This window comes from Embiotoca jacksoni, unplaced genomic scaffold (assembly GCF_022577435.1).
Source record: "Embiotoca jacksoni isolate LCO1_2020_lvr unplaced genomic scaffold, fEmbJac1.0.p SCAF_26, whole genome shotgun sequence".
NCBI classification, from domain to species: domain Eukaryota; kingdom Metazoa; phylum Chordata; class Actinopteri; family Embiotocidae; genus Embiotoca; species Embiotoca jacksoni.
Window position 1 is genome coordinate 1,340,775 of NW_027185377.1, and position 20,049 is coordinate 1,360,823.

General features: G+C 49.8%; 2 protein-coding genes across 3 annotated transcripts in view; both read right to left on the reverse strand.

The window, feature by feature from the left end:
* Window positions 1-64: 64 nt before the first annotated feature.
* cep131 (centrosomal protein 131) lies at window positions 65-15,703 on the reverse strand. Of its 2 annotated transcripts, XM_069159936.1 has the most exons (30): window positions 15,557-15,703; window positions 13,690-13,886; window positions 13,469-13,563; window positions 11,826-11,937; window positions 11,564-11,691; window positions 11,021-11,125; window positions 10,770-10,940; window positions 10,564-10,681; window positions 10,359-10,478; window positions 9,721-9,913; window positions 9,305-9,399; window positions 9,085-9,213; window positions 8,791-8,977; window positions 8,603-8,697; window positions 8,335-8,514; window positions 8,060-8,254; window positions 7,700-7,837; window positions 7,322-7,447; window positions 7,119-7,235; window positions 6,843-6,872; window positions 6,399-6,501; window positions 5,945-6,146; window positions 5,678-5,785; window positions 5,077-5,194; window positions 4,908-4,982; window positions 4,223-4,365; window positions 3,524-3,701; window positions 3,225-3,421; window positions 2,312-2,372; window positions 65-2,202 (listed from the first exon to the last, which is right to left on the reverse strand). In XM_069159936.1, exons 2-30 carry the CDS (start codon window positions 13,873-13,875, stop codon window positions 2,131-2,133), a joined length of 3,777 nt encoding a protein of 1,258 aa, XP_069016037.1. In that variant the 5' UTR covers window positions 13,876-13,886; window positions 15,557-15,703; the 3' UTR covers window positions 65-2,130. The 2 variants fall into 2 exon arrangements, with proteins under 2 accessions (XP_069016037.1, XP_069016038.1); XM_069159937.1 differs by lacking the exon at window positions 6,843-6,872.
* Window positions 15,704-15,892: 189 nt separating this feature from the next.
* rnf213b (ring finger protein 213b) overlaps window positions 15,893-20,049 on the reverse strand; it is a 29,951-nt gene continuing 25,794 nt past the window's right edge. The window contains exons 59-65 of the mRNA XM_069159931.1: window positions 19,600-19,783; window positions 18,816-19,017; window positions 18,646-18,723; window positions 18,347-18,544; window positions 17,322-17,411; window positions 16,739-16,917; window positions 15,893-16,259 (exon numbers count right to left, since the gene is read on the reverse strand). Coding sequence (XP_069016032.1) covers window positions 16,121-16,259; window positions 16,739-16,917; window positions 17,322-17,411; window positions 18,347-18,544; window positions 18,646-18,723; window positions 18,816-19,017; window positions 19,600-19,783 — 1,070 coding nt within the window. The 3' untranslated portion in view covers window positions 15,893-16,120. The remainder of the gene's footprint in view (window positions 16,260-16,738; window positions 16,918-17,321; window positions 17,412-18,346; window positions 18,545-18,645; window positions 18,724-18,815; window positions 19,018-19,599; window positions 19,784-20,049) is intronic.

Genomic DNA, 20,049 nt, shown 5'->3' on the forward strand with positions numbered 1-20,049 from the left:
GAGAACGAGAAACAAGCAAACAATTGTGAGTTTTTCCCGACAGAGACGAGGAACACGGAGCGTCTTCTAAACAGTCTTTTTTTATTCTGCAACATGTCGGTCACCATCTTTCAGTTTCACCGACAACCAGAACCAGAACCAGACCGACACACACGGTGCGTTCAGGGGCCCGTTTACAGAAGTGAAACAGAACAGCTGGAAGGATCTGTGAATGTGTGTGTGTGTTTGTGTGTGTGTGTGTGTCTGACACCACGAGGGTCATTTCAGGCCACAATGGCACAAATGGTGGCGCACACACACAGACACACACACACACACACACACACACACACACACACACACAGACATAGACAGACAGACACACACACACACACACACACACACACACACACACACACAAAGGAACAGCTCATTGGCACTTGTAGGACGGGCATGTGTGAGGAATGCCAACTCACGCTGCCGGCCCGGCGGGTCCGAGGCCAGCGTTCCCGTCTGCTGTGCCAACAGCGAGCGGCTGCTTCCAGCAGAGTCCCGGTGACACTCATCCGAAGTCGAGCGACTCCGGTCTGCCGGTTTTTGTCTTTATTTTGGTTCTTGCGAGGAACATCGAAGGGCCGGTTTCAGTCTCGGGTATCGCTGCTTGAACCCCTCGCCCTGCCGCCGGGTCGCCTTTCACCTGACGCGTCCCGCCGTGTCAGAAAAAACCTGACGTACTCTGTTCAGAGCATCTAAACAACAATGGCAGCGTTTAACCGCTCTAACAGGAGGAATACAAACAGAGTCTGAGAGAAGTTACTTCACATGATCGACCTCCAGAGACGCTCCAAAGGTCAAAGCTACAATAAATAAAGGAAGGAGAGGGAATAAATAGGTTGTGGACCCCCCCTCCCCTACTGTCTTATCTACAAAGACTTCCTGTGTCTGCGTCCATAAATCTTCACTCATTAGCGGAACGTTGCATCAGAGTTGGATGTATTTTGTTACGGTGCGACCTCTGACCCGGTGGGACCCACCTCTGGTCACATGCCTGGTGCCCCCCCCCCCCCTCCACCACCTCCACCACCCCACTCTGTCCCAGCTCTGCTTTCTAATCCAAAAACATTTCTATGCACATTCCTTCCTCCTCCTTCTTCTTCTCTCTTTCCTACATTCAGAAACCTTTGGAGCCGCTCTGCAATCATCCGACCGCAAACGTCCCGTTTTTTTTTCTTCTCTCGTTTTTTTCTCCTCATCCTCTCCTCCTCATCTCTCTCCCTAACGTTCGTGCTACAAGCTCTACAGTGTTGGTACTTCTAACCTCTTTGTTAGATCCACAGCCTTTCAGAGCTGCTGAGGGGCTGCAGGGAGGAGGGGGTGGAGGTGGCGGGGGGGGGATATAGATCCTGTAATTAGCGCTCAGCCTTGAGGGGGAGGTGGAGGTGGGAGGGGGGGGGGCACTGGGACAAAACACATGACTCAACACATGAAAGGAGCTCCTTCTCGTTTCAGCTCCTGCTCCGATGATGACGACTGATCCAAGCGCTCCTCCACAAAAAGAACCCCCCACACACACACACACACACACACACACGCACGCACGCACGCACGCACGCACGCACGCGCACCAGCTACACCCCACCACCAGCACCACCACCACCCACCCAGCGTCCCAGTTGACACCGGCGCAGGCCCGGGCTGGTTTTTCCAGAAACATCTGGAAGTGCTCTGTGTGGCAGCTCGGTGGGGAACATTCCTCTGACCGATGGCAGCGGGGGGGGGGGGAGACGGACGAGGGGGTCCGGAGACAGAAGAAGAAGAAGAATGAGAGGTCCGGTTCATCTAGTGACACCTGGTCTGTGGCATTTCAAGAAGGAAGCTCTGGCACAAAACGCTCCTTCATGTTTGGGGGAGTGGAGGGTTGGGGGAGGGGGGAGGGTACAGTGAGGCTGCGTGCATTTCACCCCGTTTTTGTCTTTTTCCAGAAAAGGTTCAGTCCCTTGTTGAACCCTCGGAGGCTCCACAGGTTCAGTCTTGCTGCAGGAACAACATCCACACTGGGAAGAATTAGGGAGGGTTGTGGTGGTGGTGGTGGTGGTGGTGGTGGGGGGGGGGGGGGGGGTGCACAAATGAAACCTGGCCCCTTCCTGTTAGTCACTTCTCCAGCAGCTGCTTCCTCTGTTGCTCCCACAAGGCCTCCAGGTGATCCGCCCTCTTCAGGGCAGCCTATCAGAGGAGAGGACAGTTGTTTACTCAGGTGTCAATCATCCGTCCTCTTATTAATCACGCTCCGATCAGAAAAACACTCTGCCTGACCTTCACCAGGTCGCCTCACCTCGTGCTGCTTCCGCAGATTACTGACAGTCTCCTCCTTCTTCAAGATGGCCGACTTCACTCTGGCAAATCACAGAGAGGAGGGGACGTTAATGAAGGGAGCACTTCCTGTTTCAGAGACACGGCTCTGGAAACTGTTCTCCAATAAACTGTTGAATACAAGACGGGATCGACAAACACATCCTGATACTTCACTTTAACTGAACTGTTTTCTCATGAAAAATAAATTTTTACTCCTTCGTACACGAGTTACCACATAAACATAATATACGGACAAAAGTACGGCAACAGTTTGAACTGTTCCCGTCAGCTCCTGCTTCCCAGTTTGGAGGAACTTCAGTCACCACTAGGACGAACTGGACCGCCAGCCGTGAGCCTGAATCCGTGTTGAGGTGTCACTGATGTTGCGGCACCGGGTTCAACATCTGGAAACCTTCCTCGACGACATGTTCATCAATCACAGGAGGGCGAGGCGTTCAGGCGTCCGGGAAACGTCGGCGTTCGGGAGCCGGACTGAACCTCACGTTGACATTAATCAGGTCGTCTTCGGACTCCCTCCGACTCGGATTTCTGCTCTTTTACAAACTGGGCCGCTTGAGTTTCCTGCCTTTTATTAAAGTCGGCGCTGCGGTCAGAAGCCGTGTGCCAACGTTCCTTTTTACACCTTCGACAGAGCGGATCCTGACGGAGCCAGCTGGACACACACACCGCTTATTAAATGTTTTGGAGGCCGCCGCTGACCTAAATCCTCAGACAGCTTCGCGAGTTTCAGTTCATTAGACTGAATCTCAGGCAAACCTGCTTTCAGCTGAAGCTTTAGTCTGAAGATAAACCGGCCGAATCCTCTTTCGCAGCTAAAACAATAACGCGAAAGATTTGATCCGAGCGTCCGGGTGGTCTCCCGTCCGTCTCACCGTTGGTGGACCTCGGCCAGCTCCTCCTCCTTCTCCCGGGTCACCCGCTCCACCTCCAGCCGCAGCCTCGCTCGCACCTCCGACACCTCCACTTTCATCCGCCGGTTCTCCTCCTCCGTCGCCACCAGCCGCTCGGCGAACTCCTGCCGGATCACCTCGGCCAGGCTGCGGCGCTCGTCGGCCAGCTTGTCCCTCGTCTGAGAGGAGGAGACGGAAACGAAGGCCTTTATATAAAATACGTTGATAAAAAGAGATCAACGTATTTGGGTGAACGGAGCCGGGCGTGTTTCCGTGGTTACCTGCGTGACGTCCTCCACCTCCTGCTCTTTGTGCCGCAGCGCCCCCTGCAGTCGGATCATCTCTCCCTCCGTCTCCATCTGCTGCTTCCTCTGCTCCTGCTGCTTCTCCACGGCCGTCCTCTCCGAGCGCTCCAGCTCCCTCAGCTCCGCCTCGTACTTCTCCCTCACACGCTTCACCCTGCCGGCGACGTGACGGCCATCGCAGGTTATAAATATGTGTGCCGTCTGGTTTAGTTTTCTTTCACAAAGAATATAAAAACTGTCCCGACCACCTGAAAGTAGTTGCAGCAGTAGTGAAGTCTCTGTGGAGCATCGACATACCGAGATATTCACAGTGAATCTCGGTCTGTTCTGATTGTTCTGAATCCTCTTTAATCTCATAACCTCACACCAAACCTTTTTCTTTCTTTATTTCCCAGTTGGGAGAAAAACAAGTCAAGAAACTTTTCTTATTGACTTTATCAGCTTTTCAAGGTCAGAATTACGGGCAAATAAATTCCTGAATGTTTTCCTGTTCTGAAATTAGATAACAAAAAAGGTCAACTGTGAATTTCTTGTGAATATCGAGCTGTAAATCTAATAATTTACAGCTGCTAAAGAGGACGTCACACTCTCTTCATTACTCACACACACACACACACACACACACACACACACACACACACACACACACACACACACACACACACACACACACACCTGTTGTCGGCTGCCCGCTCACACTCCTCTTTGTCCTTGCTGGTCTCCTCCTCCAGCGTCCAGATTGCGAGCTCGATCTCTTTGTCGCGTTCCCGCCGTAGTTCTTCTTTCAGCTCGCGCTCGCGGCCCAGCATCCACGCTTCCTGTGGACACACACACACCACATGCCCAGTTCACACACATTAAACAGTTACATACACACCCAGATATATATCTTACATCTGTCTTTATGTCCGCTCTGCTTAATTCTTTATTTACTGACTATTGACTGAAGGTTTCAGTGACACACGGAGGTCCTGCTTTCCTAAAAGTCCTGAATCACTGACTGTGACGCCCTGAAGGTCGGATCAAAGTTACATTTAAGTAGAAAAGAGTGCAGGTTAATCCCGGAGAGCTGGAGAGCTGCCTGCTTCCTCCTTCCTGGAGATAAAGATCATTTTCAGCAGAAACACTCTGTTCCTGTTCGATTTCCTTGAACGGTTCAGTTTCACCTCTTGCTGCACTAAGAACAGTCTAACTCCCATAATCCTCAGCAAACTGCAGTGAAAGGGCGACTCAGGCACTTCTCCAGGTACAATATTGCCTATTGACAGAGGACTCAGCGGTTTCTCACACTTTCACTGGGAACAAAGGAAGGACCGGCGGAGCCCACAGAGCAGGTACAGGTGCCGGAGAGTCAACAAACCTCTTTCTTCTTGTAGTTTTCTTCCCACATCTGCTTCTCGACGTCCAGACGCTCCTGTAAAGCCTTCATCTCCACCTGTTGACACAAGGCAGCAGACAGCGTGAGCCTCAGACCTCCTGATTGGATGCTCTCAGGGTCCTGTGAGTGGTGTTAGTTTCTCTGTGGTCACCTGGTGCCTCCTCTCCTGCTCCTCCCGCGTCCTGTCCAGCTCCTCTCTGAGTGCTCGTCCAGCCAGAGAGCTGTTCTCCTCCAGCTGCCGCCGCAGGTCCTCCAGCTCGCCGCGCTGCCTGCGACACCAACACAATCATCTGTATTCACATCGGCTGGAAAAAATGATGTTCATTTTTTTTTGGAACACATTAGAGTTGTATTTGTAAAAAGGATCCTGCAAAGACCTGCAAACTTTATTCATGCAAACACGCAACGATCACACGCAGAGCTGCATTTCCTCAAGTTCATGCAGCCTCAAGCTGTTTTTGTTCCTTTTAATGGCAGTTAATAGAGCTTATTTTGTTATTCTGTCCTCCAAAAATCCCTCGTTTAACAGATTAATCGTTGCAAAAGCATTTCCTGAAGACAGAAGAACCTGTAGGGGCTGCGTGGGTTTTAGATTTCTGAGCTCAAGCACTCAAAAATCATCAAATCAGATGATCAGAATATAAAACTATATATATAATATAAATATAAAATATATAAAGACCCTCAGGACTGTTCTGCATTTCTGAGGGACTGTCAGATAGATTTGCCCTCCACATGACCTTTGACCTCACCTCGCAGCCAGCTGAGCCAGCCGATCTTTCTCGTCCGCCACCTCCTTGTAGAGACGCCTCCTCTGCTGCTGCAGGGACAGCTCCTCCTCCTGGAGCTGCTTCTCAAACCTGACACACACACAAACAACACAAACAACATAAACAACCAGACACACACCAACAGGAGTCTAATTAGCAAACGACTGCTCACGTCTGCGTGACTCAGTAACTCATGAAAAAAAGTGCAGGTGTCACAGAGGTCACGTGATGACGCCGGGACACGCCTACCTCTGCTTGGCCAGGTCCCTCTCCCTCTGGCACTGCTCCTCCTTCCCCCTCTCCAGCTGCTGCCGGAGCTCCTCCACCTGGCGGACGTAGCGCTGGGCGGCTCGGTCGTCGGCCTGCAGCAGCTCCGCCTCGTGGAGCGTCCGCAGCTTCTTCAGCTCCTGCTTGTGCTTGGAGATGAGCTTCTGGATCTCCGGCTCCAGACCTGAAAGGCAGATTTATAAAAAAAAGAGAAAAAAAGAAACATCTCATCTGAGCTCTGGGCCGTTTTAGCTTTAAAAAACTCTCACTGGCACCTTTCAGCCTCAAGTTTAAATCAAACGTACAGGAAAAGCAACGCACACATCTGAGAGCTCTGATTATTAAAATATTTTGCAGAATGTGCTCTAACTTCTCCGTCCCGTATGTATTTTTTATGACGCTCTAATAAAGACATGTTAAACTCTGTCTGTTCTACCTTTGACCGTGATCTCTTTGATCTTCTTGGTTTTCTCATCGATCCATTTCTCCCGGCGGATCTTCTCCGTGGCACTCATCAAGTCTTTTAACTTCTTGATCTCCTGTGGAGGTGGAGGTGGAGGTGGGGGGTTCACAGTGAAGTCTTTGTCTTAACAAACAGAGGAGCTACTTTTAATGTCTCTGAGACGACAACGACGATGACAGTGTGCAAGTGAAAAGGAAGAAAGACAAGTTAACTTAAAAATGAAAAGAGCTGCAAGCTTTTAAAAAATAAATCTGTGAATGAATAAAAAAGACGGAAGGAGACTCACATGCAGACAGACTGTCCCAGAGACGTGGTGTGGGACAGACAAATGAAAACGGAAAGTGAGATGATGGGTGCCAGAGGTGACCGGGTGGGTTAGAGAGAGAGGGGGGGGGGGGGGGGGGGGGGGGGAGTTACCTCGCACAAGGGACCCAGAATTTGCCACACCTAAAGGCGGGAAAAGAAACGGACACGGGACGAGGACGGGAGGAGACGGTGAGGAGAGAGAGAGAGAAGACAGTTAGACAAAAGCAGCAGGACGCGGTCACACGGAGATGCAGAGCAGGAAGCCGAGACGTTACAGAGACGTTACTGACAGTGAAACGTCACACACACACACACACACACACACACACACACACACACACACACACACACACACACACACAGAGACATGGACGCCGTCGGCCTCACCATCTCGTGCTGCTCCTGCATCTGTGCGATCTTCTTGGTGTACTTCTGGTCCACCTGCCTCAGCTCCCCCAGGACGCCCTCGCAGCGCTCGCTCAGCGCCTTCTTATCGTTGATGAGCTGCAGAGAGAGAGAGAGACACACCGGACGGCTGTCAGACCGACAGGGAAACAAACTCAGCCCGGGGTGGGAGGAGCCTGCCGTACCTGGTCGATGAAGGTCAGGTGTCTCTGGATGGTCCCTTCGTACTGTTCCTTCTGGAGCTGGAAGTTCCTACTCAGCTCCTTCTCTGTCTCCTTCACGTGTCTGACCGACAGCTCCCTCTGCTGGGCCTGCAGGGGAACACGCCGCGAGCTGAGTGTCATCGCCGGCAGCAGGTTTAAAATCAGTGACGCGCACACGCATGTGCATGTGTGTGTGGTGTGTGTGTGTGTGTGTGTGTGTGCGTGTGTGTGTGGTGTGTGTGTGTGTGTGTGTGCATGTGTGCGTGTGTGCGTGTGTGTGCGTGTGTGTGTGTGTGTGTGTGTGCATGTGTGCGTGTGTGCGTGTGTGTGTGTGTGTGCGTGTGTGTGCGTGTGTCTTACCAGGGCCGTCTGCAGCATGTTGACGGTGCGTTTTTTCTCCTCCAGCTCCATTTTGATTCTCATCATGGAGCCGCTGAGCTCGGCGGCGGTGGCGGACGCCTGCTCCACGCCGGCCAGCTCCTCCTCCGACAGCACGGCCTGACAGCAAACAGGAAGTGTTCAACAACCCGCCAACACAACCTCAGGATGAACATAATCTCACTCACGAAACACGTCTCCACAGTGACATTTACATATCGACGGGTCCAGCTCATTGATCCTCACACAACCACATTATTTACTCGCACGTCAGTGACGTCATAGATTCATAGAGACAGCTGATTGGTCGGTGCTCCGGTCGCTAAATAAAACCCCGCTGACCTCTCTGTGGGAGCCCGACGTCACCGAGCGAGGTCTCTCTTGTTCCGACTTCTCCATCTCGTCCAGGAAGCTCATGATGCTCTGCAGCTTGGCCTCGGACAGCAGAGCGCCCCCGTCTGGCAGCGCCGGGTGGTGGTGGCTCAGCTGGCCGTGACGCTCCAGGTTGTCGGTGGTCAGAGAGTTGGAGTCCCCGTCCTTTTGGAGAAGATGCAGATTACTGCTGTTACATCAGGACTTTCACTCTGTTATCCGTTCGTGTGGAGATGAACCCTGACCTCGTCTATCCAGGCGTATTTCTCCTTGCGGTAGCTCTTCGGCTCCGACAGCCTCTCCGGCTCCTCCTCCAGCAGCTTCAGGGTGTCCAGCAGCTCGTTCAGGGTGGTTTTGGACGGAGCCCTGCTGGACGACGCTCCCTGCCGCTGGTCCTCCACGCTCACCGACCTCTGCAGGATCTCCTGCGGCACACGCGGACATGAAATGATTAAAATGTGATCAGACTCAAGACAAACGGTTCACGCTGGAAGCGGAGGCTGAGTTGTTCACCTGGGAGCACTGGGAACCTCTGCGGTTGGACAGAGCCGGAGAAACGGCTCTGAAGCTCAACTCGCTAAAGTCAGCCGCGACATTCAGATGGGAGTCTGTGGAAACACAAAACGAGACGTTTTAAGCATCCTCAGCCTGACGTGAAGACGGTGCTGCTGCATGGTTTCAGACGGACCCGCAGCACAGACCTGTGTTCTTGGTTTTGACGTCTGTCGGTGACATCGGGCTGTTGTTGCTCGGTGAAGTCGGACTGTTGTTGGTCGGCGGGATCTTGAGCGGTTTCTTGCGTCCTACGACACCGGCCTGCCTCAGGTTCTCCAGCTCGGCTGCATGCTGCACCTCTGCGGCCCGCTGCGCTCGTCTCTGCTGCAGCTCCTGTGACACACCACCAGAGGGAGACAGAGGACAGCAGAGACCTTTGAGTCATCATGATCCAGTCAGTGCGTCTAGCCCTACGTTCAGCTTTAGTCCACCATCCTTACATCCGACGTGTTCAGCTGGGCGGCGGCGAGGCGGGCCAGCCGAGCCTTCTCCTTCCGGACCGGCTTCCTGTCGCTCTCCTGATGCTGCTGCTCCACGGACATGTCCTCCGCTGCTCTGTCCTCCGCCTCCTGCAGCAGGAAAAGCAAAGAAAAGAGGGTTTTTAAAAACATCACAAGAAGGAGGAGACACAGATTGAGTGACAGGTAACGAGTTTCTTACCTGGGAGCACTGAGAGCCTCTGTGGCTGGACGGACCCGGAGAAACGGCTCTGAAGCTCAGCTCGCCAAAGTCAGCCACGATATTCAGGTTGGAGTCTTTGGAAACAAAGAACTGATCAATACAGTGATTACAACCCTGTTACATCATCTGTGTCTTATACAACAGTCTTTAGGAGACCAGAGGAGGATGTAAAGATTATTTTGGTTTTAAATATGGCTTTGTGGTAGCTAAATCTTTTTTAGACATGATGATGATGATGATTTTTTTTCAACTTTATAAGCATCAGAAAAACTTGCCAGGTGTTTTTTTTTTTATGTCTGGAAATCTCTTTCCGTCATCTTTATTATTCATAAAGTAAAAAATAAATCCATAAATACGAGTCACTGTATTTGTATCGGATTTTACGCAGCACAGACCTGTGTTCTTGGTTTTGACATCTGTCGGTGACATCGAGCTGTTGTTGCTCGGTGAAGTCGGACTCTTGTTGGTCAGAGTGATCTTTGGCAGCTTCCTCCGTCCGACCGCGTCAGTCGGCCTCTGGTTCTGGTTCTCCAGCTCAGCTGCATGCTGCACCTCCGCGGCCCGCTGCGCTCTCTTCTGCTGCAGCTCCTGTGACACACCACCAGAGGGAGACAGAGGACAGTGTTGTCAACTGATCCAAGGAAACCATCCAAATGGTGGATGAAACTGTGTTTACGTCTTTATGGTCATGAAGTATTCTTAACAGTGCAGCAATCAATCTAACGAAGTACATTTGGCTACAAAAAAGCCTCCAAAACCTTGAGTTATCTGTGTTTTAGTGTGAGAAGAGCTGGTCCTGCTTGTGGGCACATAAAGAACGAGGGGTCTGACAAAAATATGCTTTTGAAATTGCATCTTGGGAAGTGTAGGATCCAACGCTCTTGGAGAATCACACATAAAAAAAAGGACAAAGAGTCGGTTTATCTGAGCTGCACCGGTTCACACCGTCCTTATTTAAATGTCTCATAACTTCCTGGAGTTACGGTGATGAAGCTGCAGGAAGGAAACCAGCGGTGTGAAGGGAAGCGGTCACCTGGATGGCAGCGAGGCGGGCCAGGCGAGCTTTCTCCTCGCGAATACGTTTCCTGTCGTCGTCCTTCTTCTGCTGCTGCTGCTCCAGCCGACCGTCCTCCTCGGTTCTCTCCTCCCGCTCCTGCGAAGACAAAGACGGGGTCGGTGTGACAGAAAGACGAACCCAGTGAGGAGGATGAAGACTGACGAGTGAAGCTGCCCGGTACCTTTCTTTTGCTGGCCAGCATGTGTCTGAGCGCCGCCTGGTCGGCGGGCCGCCGGTCGATGCGGCGTCTGTACCAGCGCTGGATGGTGACCGCCGCCTGGTTCACCTGCTGAATAAACCTTCAGAAACACGGAAGAGAACAGCTGTTAGTCACATTAACAGCAACAGAACAGAACAGGAGCAGAAGCGGCGTCTGGCGGGCCGGACCTCTCGGCCTCCTCCTCGGTGACCTCCCTCCTCCGCTGCAGGACGGGGCTGCCGCGCCGCGCCGACACTGGAGACATGTTGTTGGAGGACGTGGAGAAGTTCTTCTGGGACTTGGTGAGGGAGCCGTTCTCCAGGGACACCTCGTCGTTCGCTGTGGCTTTCAGGATGTTACTGAGAGGGAAACACGATGGGGGATATTTGTTTATGCGCATCCAGTAAACAACAGCGACTGTTTCGTGGTCGGGACGTACTTGAAGGACGGCTTCTGGTTGGAGCTCTTCGGTGTGAGCGGCTTCTCCGAGTAGTTGTTGTGCAGGATGGTGGTGACCGAGTTGCCCACGGCGCCCTTGTTGCTCCTGGGAAACACACAGAGAAGGACGGTGACGCCCTCCGGTGGACAGACAGGGTTTCACACACACACACACACACACACACACACACACACACACACACACACACACACACACACACACACACACACACACACACCTCTCACCTCCTCCAGGTGCTGTAGTAACCGACACTCTGACACAGATTCTTACCACATCACACACAGATTTATTTTTTAAAATTTTTCCTCCGGACTGTTTTTGTGGAAGAAGACCTGAGTTGTGTGTGTGGGTGGAAACGGTATCAGCTGCCGAGATCAACAGGTATGAAACATGAGGAGCAGAATGCAGCAGTGGAAGTAGACACCTGGACTATTGTTTGTGTGTGTGTGTGTGTGTGTGTGTGTGTGTGTGTGTGTGTGTGTGTGTGTGTGTGTGTGTGTGTGTGTGTGAAGTGCTGCCCACCTGTTGTTGGCGGTGAAGGTGGCGGCCAGCGCGATGCCCGACTCCCTCTTCTTCAGGCCGGTGGGGGAGTCCACGCTGCCGGTGCTGCGGGAGCTGGAGTGCAGCGGGAACGCTCTCGGCTGGTCGTCCTTCAGAGGAGAAAACATCCGACTCATCATCTGACAACCTCACAGTTAACGTTCGGTCGGTTCAGTTTCATCCCTAAAATCGGTGTATTGTAGCGACTCTGACGGCGGTCAGAGAGCGGGCTGGAGGTGAATACCAGGATGTTCCAGGTGGTTCTGTCCGGCGACGTCTTGCTGAGGCTCGCCAGTTTCTTGCGTCCATCGGAGCTGCTGTCGAACAGGGCCAGGTAGTCCTCGCTCTGGTCCTGACTGAACACACACAACCAGACACCAGTTATCTCAAAACCTGGGAAAATAAAACTTAAACTCTCTGTGTGGAAAGATGGGAGTTAGAAAACAGCAGCCAAGAAAAACATCTCCAATCTGTGTGTGGAAGCATTTCTGGGTTTGGTTTCCACGAAGTGTTTAGCACACAGTTAATCAGCGACAACGACCCGGGGTAGCGGCTTTTAGTGATAAAATGTTGTAATGACAGCTGCAGGAAGGAGTCTCGGCGCCTCCTCTTCGACCCCCCCCCCCGTGCTGGAATTCAGCGTGTGGCAGCTGACTGTCTGTTTCAGGGAGGAACTCCGTTACGGATTCCATGTAAACACGCATACACTCTCTCGGCCTGCAAATAGCCGTCTGCATCGGCGGCCCCTCCATCCACCAGGCGCAGATGTTGGGTGACCTCCTGTCTGGCCCCGCCTCCTCCTGCTATCTGTGCTGCAGGCTGTGTAAGTGTGTGTCAGCATGTGTGCATGTGTGTGTGTGTGTGTGTGTGTGTGTGTGTGTGTCTTTGGGGGGAAGTAGGGGGGGGTAGCCAGCTGGCCCAATGAAAAGCAATCTGACAACACTATTCAGGCAGCACATTCCTCTACTTTTTACTTTACAAGTGAGTGATGCACAGAGGGGGGCGGAGAGGGGGAGGGGGTTGACCCGATGACATCCCTAGAAGACTGCAGAGCCTCGGAGGGGGCGGGGGGGGGGGGCGCAGGGGGTCTTTAGGATGTCTTTAAATTTAAAGCCCCCTCAGCTCTGCATCCTCAGAGGCAGAGGGGGGGGGCAGCTGCCAGACAATAGAACTGGAGCACACACACACACACACACACACACACACACACACACACACACACACACACACTTCTCCTTTCACAAGCTCCTGATGGAGGGGGGGTAACCTGACACCACAGCCCCCCCCCCCCCCACCACCACAGGACAAAGAGAGGCACTGCCCCCCCACCTCCCCCTCACCACCCCCACCATGCCAGCAGCCTCCCAGCTCCTAGCAGCTCTTTATCACTCAGGAGCCACAGATCCCATTGTCCATGCCACCAAGGCTTCTGGGCCGCCAGCTGTTGCTGGGAGAGGAGAGGAGAGGAGAGGAGAGGAGAGGAGAGGAGAGGAGAGGAGAGGAGAGGAGGAGGGGGAGGGGGAGGAGGAGGAGGAGGCTGTTTTCCCGGTAACAGGAGCTCTGCTTTGACTCCATCTGATGCTCATTATCTGACACACAAGGCATTCTTCTCTGTCACTTACAAAAACACGTCCTTCATATCTGCTGAGCGTTACTCTAAAGGTCGCCTGATCGTTTAACCCAGAAAACGAGGAGTGAGTTTTCCCCCCCCGAGGCTCCGTGGAGCGCATGTATCAGCTCAGAGATAAGACCAGACCGATACAGGTTAGAGTCAAATACTGCTGTGGATGTGTGTGTGTGTGTGTGTGTGTGTGTGTCTGTCTGTGTGTGTGTGTGTGTGTGTGTGTGTGTGTGTGTGTGTGTGTGTCTGTGTGTGTGTGTGTGTACCTCAAGCTGATGTTGGCTTGCTGGTTGACCTGCGTGGTGCTGTTGGACCTCCTCAGGTTCTTGATGGAGCGGGAGCTACCGAAGCTGGCGTCACTCTGTGGGTTCAGGAGGTTTGTTGGAAAAACACGTTTTATTTTTTGTTTGTTTTTTTAAACGTGGACCGAGATGCTGATTCACTCGTTTCCTGCATCTGGGTTCGATCTGAAGTCAGACACACTCACCAGCGTGTTGCGTTTCCCGCGGCCGTCGGGTGCCACGGAGACCGACACCGAGCGGGAGAAGTACTTCCCTGGCGACGCGCTGCTGGGCCTCCTGGACACGGAGAGCTGGGAGCCCGACAGGCTGAGGTCCAAGGCGTCTCCGGAGACGCCTGTAGGGACGGACGAGGGGCTGCGTGTTGGATGCATCCTTTCACAACCTGGAATGAAGTAAAAACACACGTGAGACCAGTGGAGGAAAACAAATTCCCAAGATTGTAACATTTTGCTTTATATTTACATGTTTAGGTATCCTATCCTACATTAACCTTCATTTTAGTTGGATTTTTTGTTGTTCAGACCACATGCATAAAGCGACCAGGCGGTCCTACACCTGCAGCGAGGACGTTTTTATCTAACTATTAACTTCTGTATTGAATAAAAGTGTAAACAGAAGTTTTCTGCTTTCTTTCACACGTTGGTGATTATCAAATGCATTTTAATCCGGATTTGTTTCACATTAAAAACAGAAAATTTGTGCACAAATGAATTTTGTAAACACCCCAATTTCTTTTTTAGACAGCTGGAGGGGGGGGGGGGTATTGCACTGTCTCCCTGAGGATATGATGGGTACAACCCACAACAACAGGGGAGACAACAGCCACTTTCTCAGGACTGTTTGTCTCCCACGGTAACCAACAACAAAACCAACCACTCACTGTTCCTACAGCAGCTGGATGACAAAGGCTGACATGACAGTGAGAGAGACCTGGCTGCTGACTGTTGAAAAGTAACTAAGTACATTTACTCAAGTACAAATTGGAGCTATTTGTATTTTACTTGAGTATTTCCATTTTATTCAGCTTTCTACTTTGACTCCACTAAATCTCACAGGTAAAAATCTTGGTAGGTTTTTACTCCAATAATAATACAAACTGAAGGATCAGCTGTTCCTTTATGTGCTGAGAAAAATGTACTTTTAAAAGTTAAATAAACCATTTGCATCCTCAAAACCTATCTTATTATTAATTATTACATAATACCAGTTTTATTGTTCCTGTTGCCCTACATGTTTTGTTGGAGTTTTTATCTTCCTCAGCCCTGTAATGTTTTAATCCTGGAAATAAGATGTAAAGCATTTTGTAACTTTGTTTTGAAAAGTGCTGTATGAATAAAAAAAATACATCATTATTATTAAACATTGAAACATACTTTTACACAAGTAAAGTTTTGAATGCAACCTGAATATTTCTCCCAACACTGGTTGTTATAAAATATTACCTACAAATCGAGTTTGTTAACTTTGTAAAAAAAACCTGAATAAAAACCTTGTGAAGCCGAAAACAGTTCCTCGTAAAACACGTTGTAACTCCTGATGTTTGGCAGGTGTCTGTCTGTCCCATCACACACACACAAACACACAAACAACACACAAACAACACACAAACAACACACAAGACTGTTATGTGGTAAAATCTGGAGCACAATAAATCCGCCGTCGGCTAATGTTAGCCAACAGATGAACACTTCCTAGCTCGTGAGGAGTAAAGTAAACACGGTTATCGTAATAACGGTAAACGGAGACTCGGGACAGATTTGTCCAAACTGCTGTAAATTGGGAATGTTTTTGCGCCGTAACATCTGTACGCTACGACGGTTCATGAATCCAGAGCCTCCGTCGAGCAGACAAACTTAGCTAACGGTTTAAAGCCAGCTCAGTTTGAGCGGAATTAAAAAACAGGGATTTTTTAAATGAAGTCTTGAATGAGCCTTTTCGGGCTAACAGTTTCGCGTCTTTAATCTTTTTCCCATCAACCCTCCGAGAGAAGAAAAAAAAAAAAAAAAACCTTGGCTGCTGCTGAAACGAGAACGTTAGTGTACAAATACTCACTTCAAAAACCGGACGGCACCATAGCAGATAAAGTCCAGTTCGGCTGTTTTAATCCTCCGATTCCCAGTGAAAGGACTCCGCTGGTTCTCCGACAAATACGGGAACCAAATAACGCGTAACATCATCTCTGTGGCAACAACACCAGACAGTCGCCGCCCCCTCGACCTCTCTGATTGGCGGAAAACAAATCTTCCTTTCTTTGTTCGCGCACCCGATAGGCTGGACGGAGCTGTCTGTCAGCGGTAACGGCGTCCAAAGGGGCGTGTCTCAAAGCACGGTTTGGTTGGCTTTGCAGAGGGAGGCGTGATGGCAAAAAAAAATTGACATTTTTCCAAGTGTTGGAAAACAAAATTCCAGTTTATTCCTGATTTAACTGTTCCCAGACACCTCATTAACAGATTGTAGACAGCATAAGGAATGATAATAGACAATTTAAGACATCTAAGAAAAAAATAAAAAGTAAGGCTTTATAAGATTTACATCATATGGGATTAATTCATTACCGGTGATAAATCTTAATCCAGATGTTCCAGAAATAATTAAAAACAGTTGTGCATAGATATTCTATCTCCTTTTAAACTCTGCAGCCGCCCTCCACAAGTCGGCCCCTTGTCCCAGTGTGATCTCCTCCGGTAAATCCTCCAGCCCCGGCAGAGGTGGAAGGTTCTTCTGCTCCATATGGCTCTCTAAGGTGGACCTGATGCTGCAGACAGGGAGGGAAAACAACTGTTACTGCTGCATCCTTTGTTTCCTCCCCCCCCCCAGCATTCCTATTCACCTCCCTGCCCCAGCTGCTGCCTTAATAGAGATGACCTGTGGCTGAGGGGGCTACAACTTAAGCTGCTTTCCCCCCCTGACAGATGGCCTTGGAGGGGTCACGCTTCGGCCCTGGAAGTCAAAAGGCTCCAGATCCCAGGGGAGAGACCCTCCACACTTTACTCTCAATCAATGGATTCCTTTAGACTAAAGGTGGTAATCTTTGAACTAACAATAGGCACACTTCTCAGAAAAAAAAAAATCCTTCCTAAAAACAGCCTTTGGTAAAAAAAAAAAAATGTCAACAATGCAAATGGTTTGGGACTGTTTTACAATTTGGTGTGTTGCCTCCTACAAAAACTGAACTCACAAATGGTGACTTAGTTTTCACCCCATAGGGGTTCAATGCAAATGTGTGGCGCTTACTCCCACTGCGGCTGGTAACCCTGATCGGACACGGCGCCGCTCGTCTTCAGCAGCAGGATCTCATGCAGCTCCAGAGAGAAAGTGTCGACGTCGGTGGCGGCGAGGAACGCCTTCAGCTCCTTCCTCTCGTCCTCCGACAGCTTCTGCTGGAACTCTGAGGGCAGTTCCTGAAACGGGTCCTGCAACAGGAACGAATCACAGTTTGTATATAACGTTTGGTGTTTTTTTTTTTTTTTTTTTTTTTTTTCAAACATGAGCTTCAGAGCTTCAGTGAGAAAAGAATTCCAGAGGTTCTGTTTTTTTTTCATTGGGGTCAAACTGCGGGCGCCCGCCGTGTCGGACGGCACACTTCCAACGGATTACGGCCCAGAGAATGTAACTCTCCGTGGTGGCTGGGGTTTGGAGGTCGGTGGCAGCCAGCAGGGGTCACCTGACCCAGCGCGGCCTCGGAAGTAAATCTATGAGGATGTCTTTCATGGATTTTTCTAAGTCTTTAAAGGGCGCAGTGTGAAAAAAACAAAAGTGATGACTCTTTAAGTTATAACTGTGTTTTTCTGCCACATCGACATGTATTGATACTTACTTGCTTCCTGTTCAGCATGAGCTCAGATTTCCAACAAGTCAGGAGCTGCCAGGTGAAAATGCTGTTCTGCAGTCTGCTCTCTCCGAGAGCCTGAAACCAAACACAAGTTTTAAAAGATCACAAGTGTTTGTTTTTGCAGGTACTGAATTACATCCCATTTCAAGTGTTTGTTGTATTTTTTCTGCCAGTCATTAGGTTTCCCTTCATCTTTATATGGCAGATTCCTGAAACCTGCGTGTGTCAGTGTTGCATTATTTTTTTGTGTGATAATGCAGATTAAATACAGGAGGAAGATTTTAATTTGCTCTCTTTCTTTGCCAAGATACGATTCAACAAACTCTCTTAGCTGCACAAACTTGTTGTAAATCTCAAATTTCAGTCTGATTAGTGCCTAAAATATGATTATTAGCATAATAAAGTCCCCCCAATATATCACAAAGAGCTTCTTTTTTTGTGCAAGTTTCATTCATAAAAACGTTACCAGAGTAAAAACAAGGATTTCAAATCGTGCAAAAGGAAAAAAGTGGTCATGATTTGTGCACAATTACGAAACAAATCTGTTTTTATGAGTTGTTTTTACACAAAGCTCATCGAGTTTAAACATCTGCACTGCAGTACTTAACAATAATAATCCAACTCACATACTCTGATGAATTACATAACTCTTCTGCTAGTAGAATCTTTGATTTGACAGAAACTACATTTCTATAATGGTACATTTCCAAGAAAAATAAAACGATGTAACTGATTTAAAGGGCTGAAACATCAGAAAAGCTGCCGATGTTTTGACTCTGTTGTTATCAGAGCACCAAAACAGGCATCATTAACATATTTATTTCAAAACATATTCAAAAAGAAAACCCATTAGTGTCACAAATAAATCGATAATTGGGTCTTTCATCGCCAGAGAACCGATATGACAGAGTGTTGTAAGAGAAGATTGCTTCCAGAATCAGATCATCATAATCCCAGTGTTTGCACGGCCGTGTTGTAATGGACCCGGCTGAGGTTCTGCAGGTCGGTACCTTGGCTACGGTGGTTGAAATCTGCCGGCCCATTTGCAGCGAGTCGGTCAGGAAGGACAGCAGCTGAATCTGAGGAGGCCCGCCCGTCTTCCCGAGGAAGCGGAGTCCGATCTCCACCACGCGCACGGCGTCGCAGACGTCGGTGTAGGACCGCAGCACGGTTCTGGTGGCGCCGCTCACAGAACCCTTCAGCGGCTCCTGCAACAAGAGTCGGTCAGCAGGAGGAGAGCGACGTGGAGGAAACGTGACCTCACAGAAGAACAGGAAGCTGCTGTGAACATCCTGCAGTCGGTTTTTACCTGACGGATCTTCTCTCGGACCTCGCTCAGAACCACGGAGAAGTCCTGCAGGTGTCTGTTCAGGTACCTCGCGGTGTCCTGGTGGCGATCACAGAGGACAACAGAGGCGGTCAAGCACAAGGTTTCAGTGACGTCATGCGTGCAGCCGCGTGATTGGTGCAGATCTTTACCGCTTGGATCAGTGGTTTTCCGGCCAGGAAGCGACGGGCCAGCTGGGTCTGGATACCCGGCAGGTCGTAGCTGCGGTCCGTCTCTCCTCCTTTCTTCAGGGTGTAGTGGCAGTGAGCTAACACCAGGGGCAGCAGCTCTCTCTCCGGGTGGCACAGCGTCAGCTGGGTCTCTGAGATCCTCTCTAAAGGAACGCTGTACTCGCTGAGGAAAGAACGGGACCGTGTCCATGAGCATTAAGAGTTAAAGATGGTCAACACCAAGTTCCACTGGGACCGTCTGAGGTTCTGTTCTGGTTCCGACTTTCTTTTCTGCTTTGTAGTCTTCAGGTCAGTCTGGGTTTTGTGCTTCCTGTTTTATTTTGAAATGACTCACCGCTTGTGTCTGTCTTCTTTAATGTCCTGTCCTTTGTATGATTGTTTTCCCCACCCCTTGATTAGTTTCACCTGTCCCTCGTTGTCCTTCTCTCCCTGCTATATTTAGTCTGTGTGCTGTTTTTCCTTCTTAGTCAGTTTCTTTCAGTTACTTTTAATTTAATTGCAATGCCTCGCTGGCAAAAGATTAACGATGTCTAGATGAGTTAGAAACATTAAAAAAACTCAGGAAATATTTTTATATTTGACAAGATGTTCAGTATGAAAAAGTTCTATGTTGATTTTATTTCGGCTAAAATCAAACAGCCGTAAAATGAATAAAGAAGAAGACAGCTGTATTCTGATGCGGTCTTGTGGCCTTAAACTGCCCTAAAAACTACCCATCATCCATTGCGGTCGACGTTGAACTCACCTGTCCTCCTGGCTGCTCGCTTTCCTGGCTTCTCTCACCAGGCTGTTGTGAGTCTCCAACAGGAAGTCGACCAGCGTTCGGAGACACGATCCCGGTCCGTGTCGGGACGGCGTCAGAAACTCCCCCGAGCTCTCGGCCGTCACCTCCTTATCACACAGGCTCACATCCACTCCCAGGTCTGATGCTAAATAGACAAACACACACAAACACACACAGACACACACAGATACACACAGACACACACAGAGGCAGGAAAGTGAAGACACACTATTATTTATTTTCTTTCTCACTAAATATTAAGAGAACAAACACCGAAGACGTCAAACAGGCAGACTGAACATTAAAAAAGTAAAACATGTTGGTGTCACAGAAACTATTACAATAAAAAATAAATAATAATAAAAAAAAAAAACGAAGTACGAAAGAACTGTTGTTCTTTTACAGGATAAA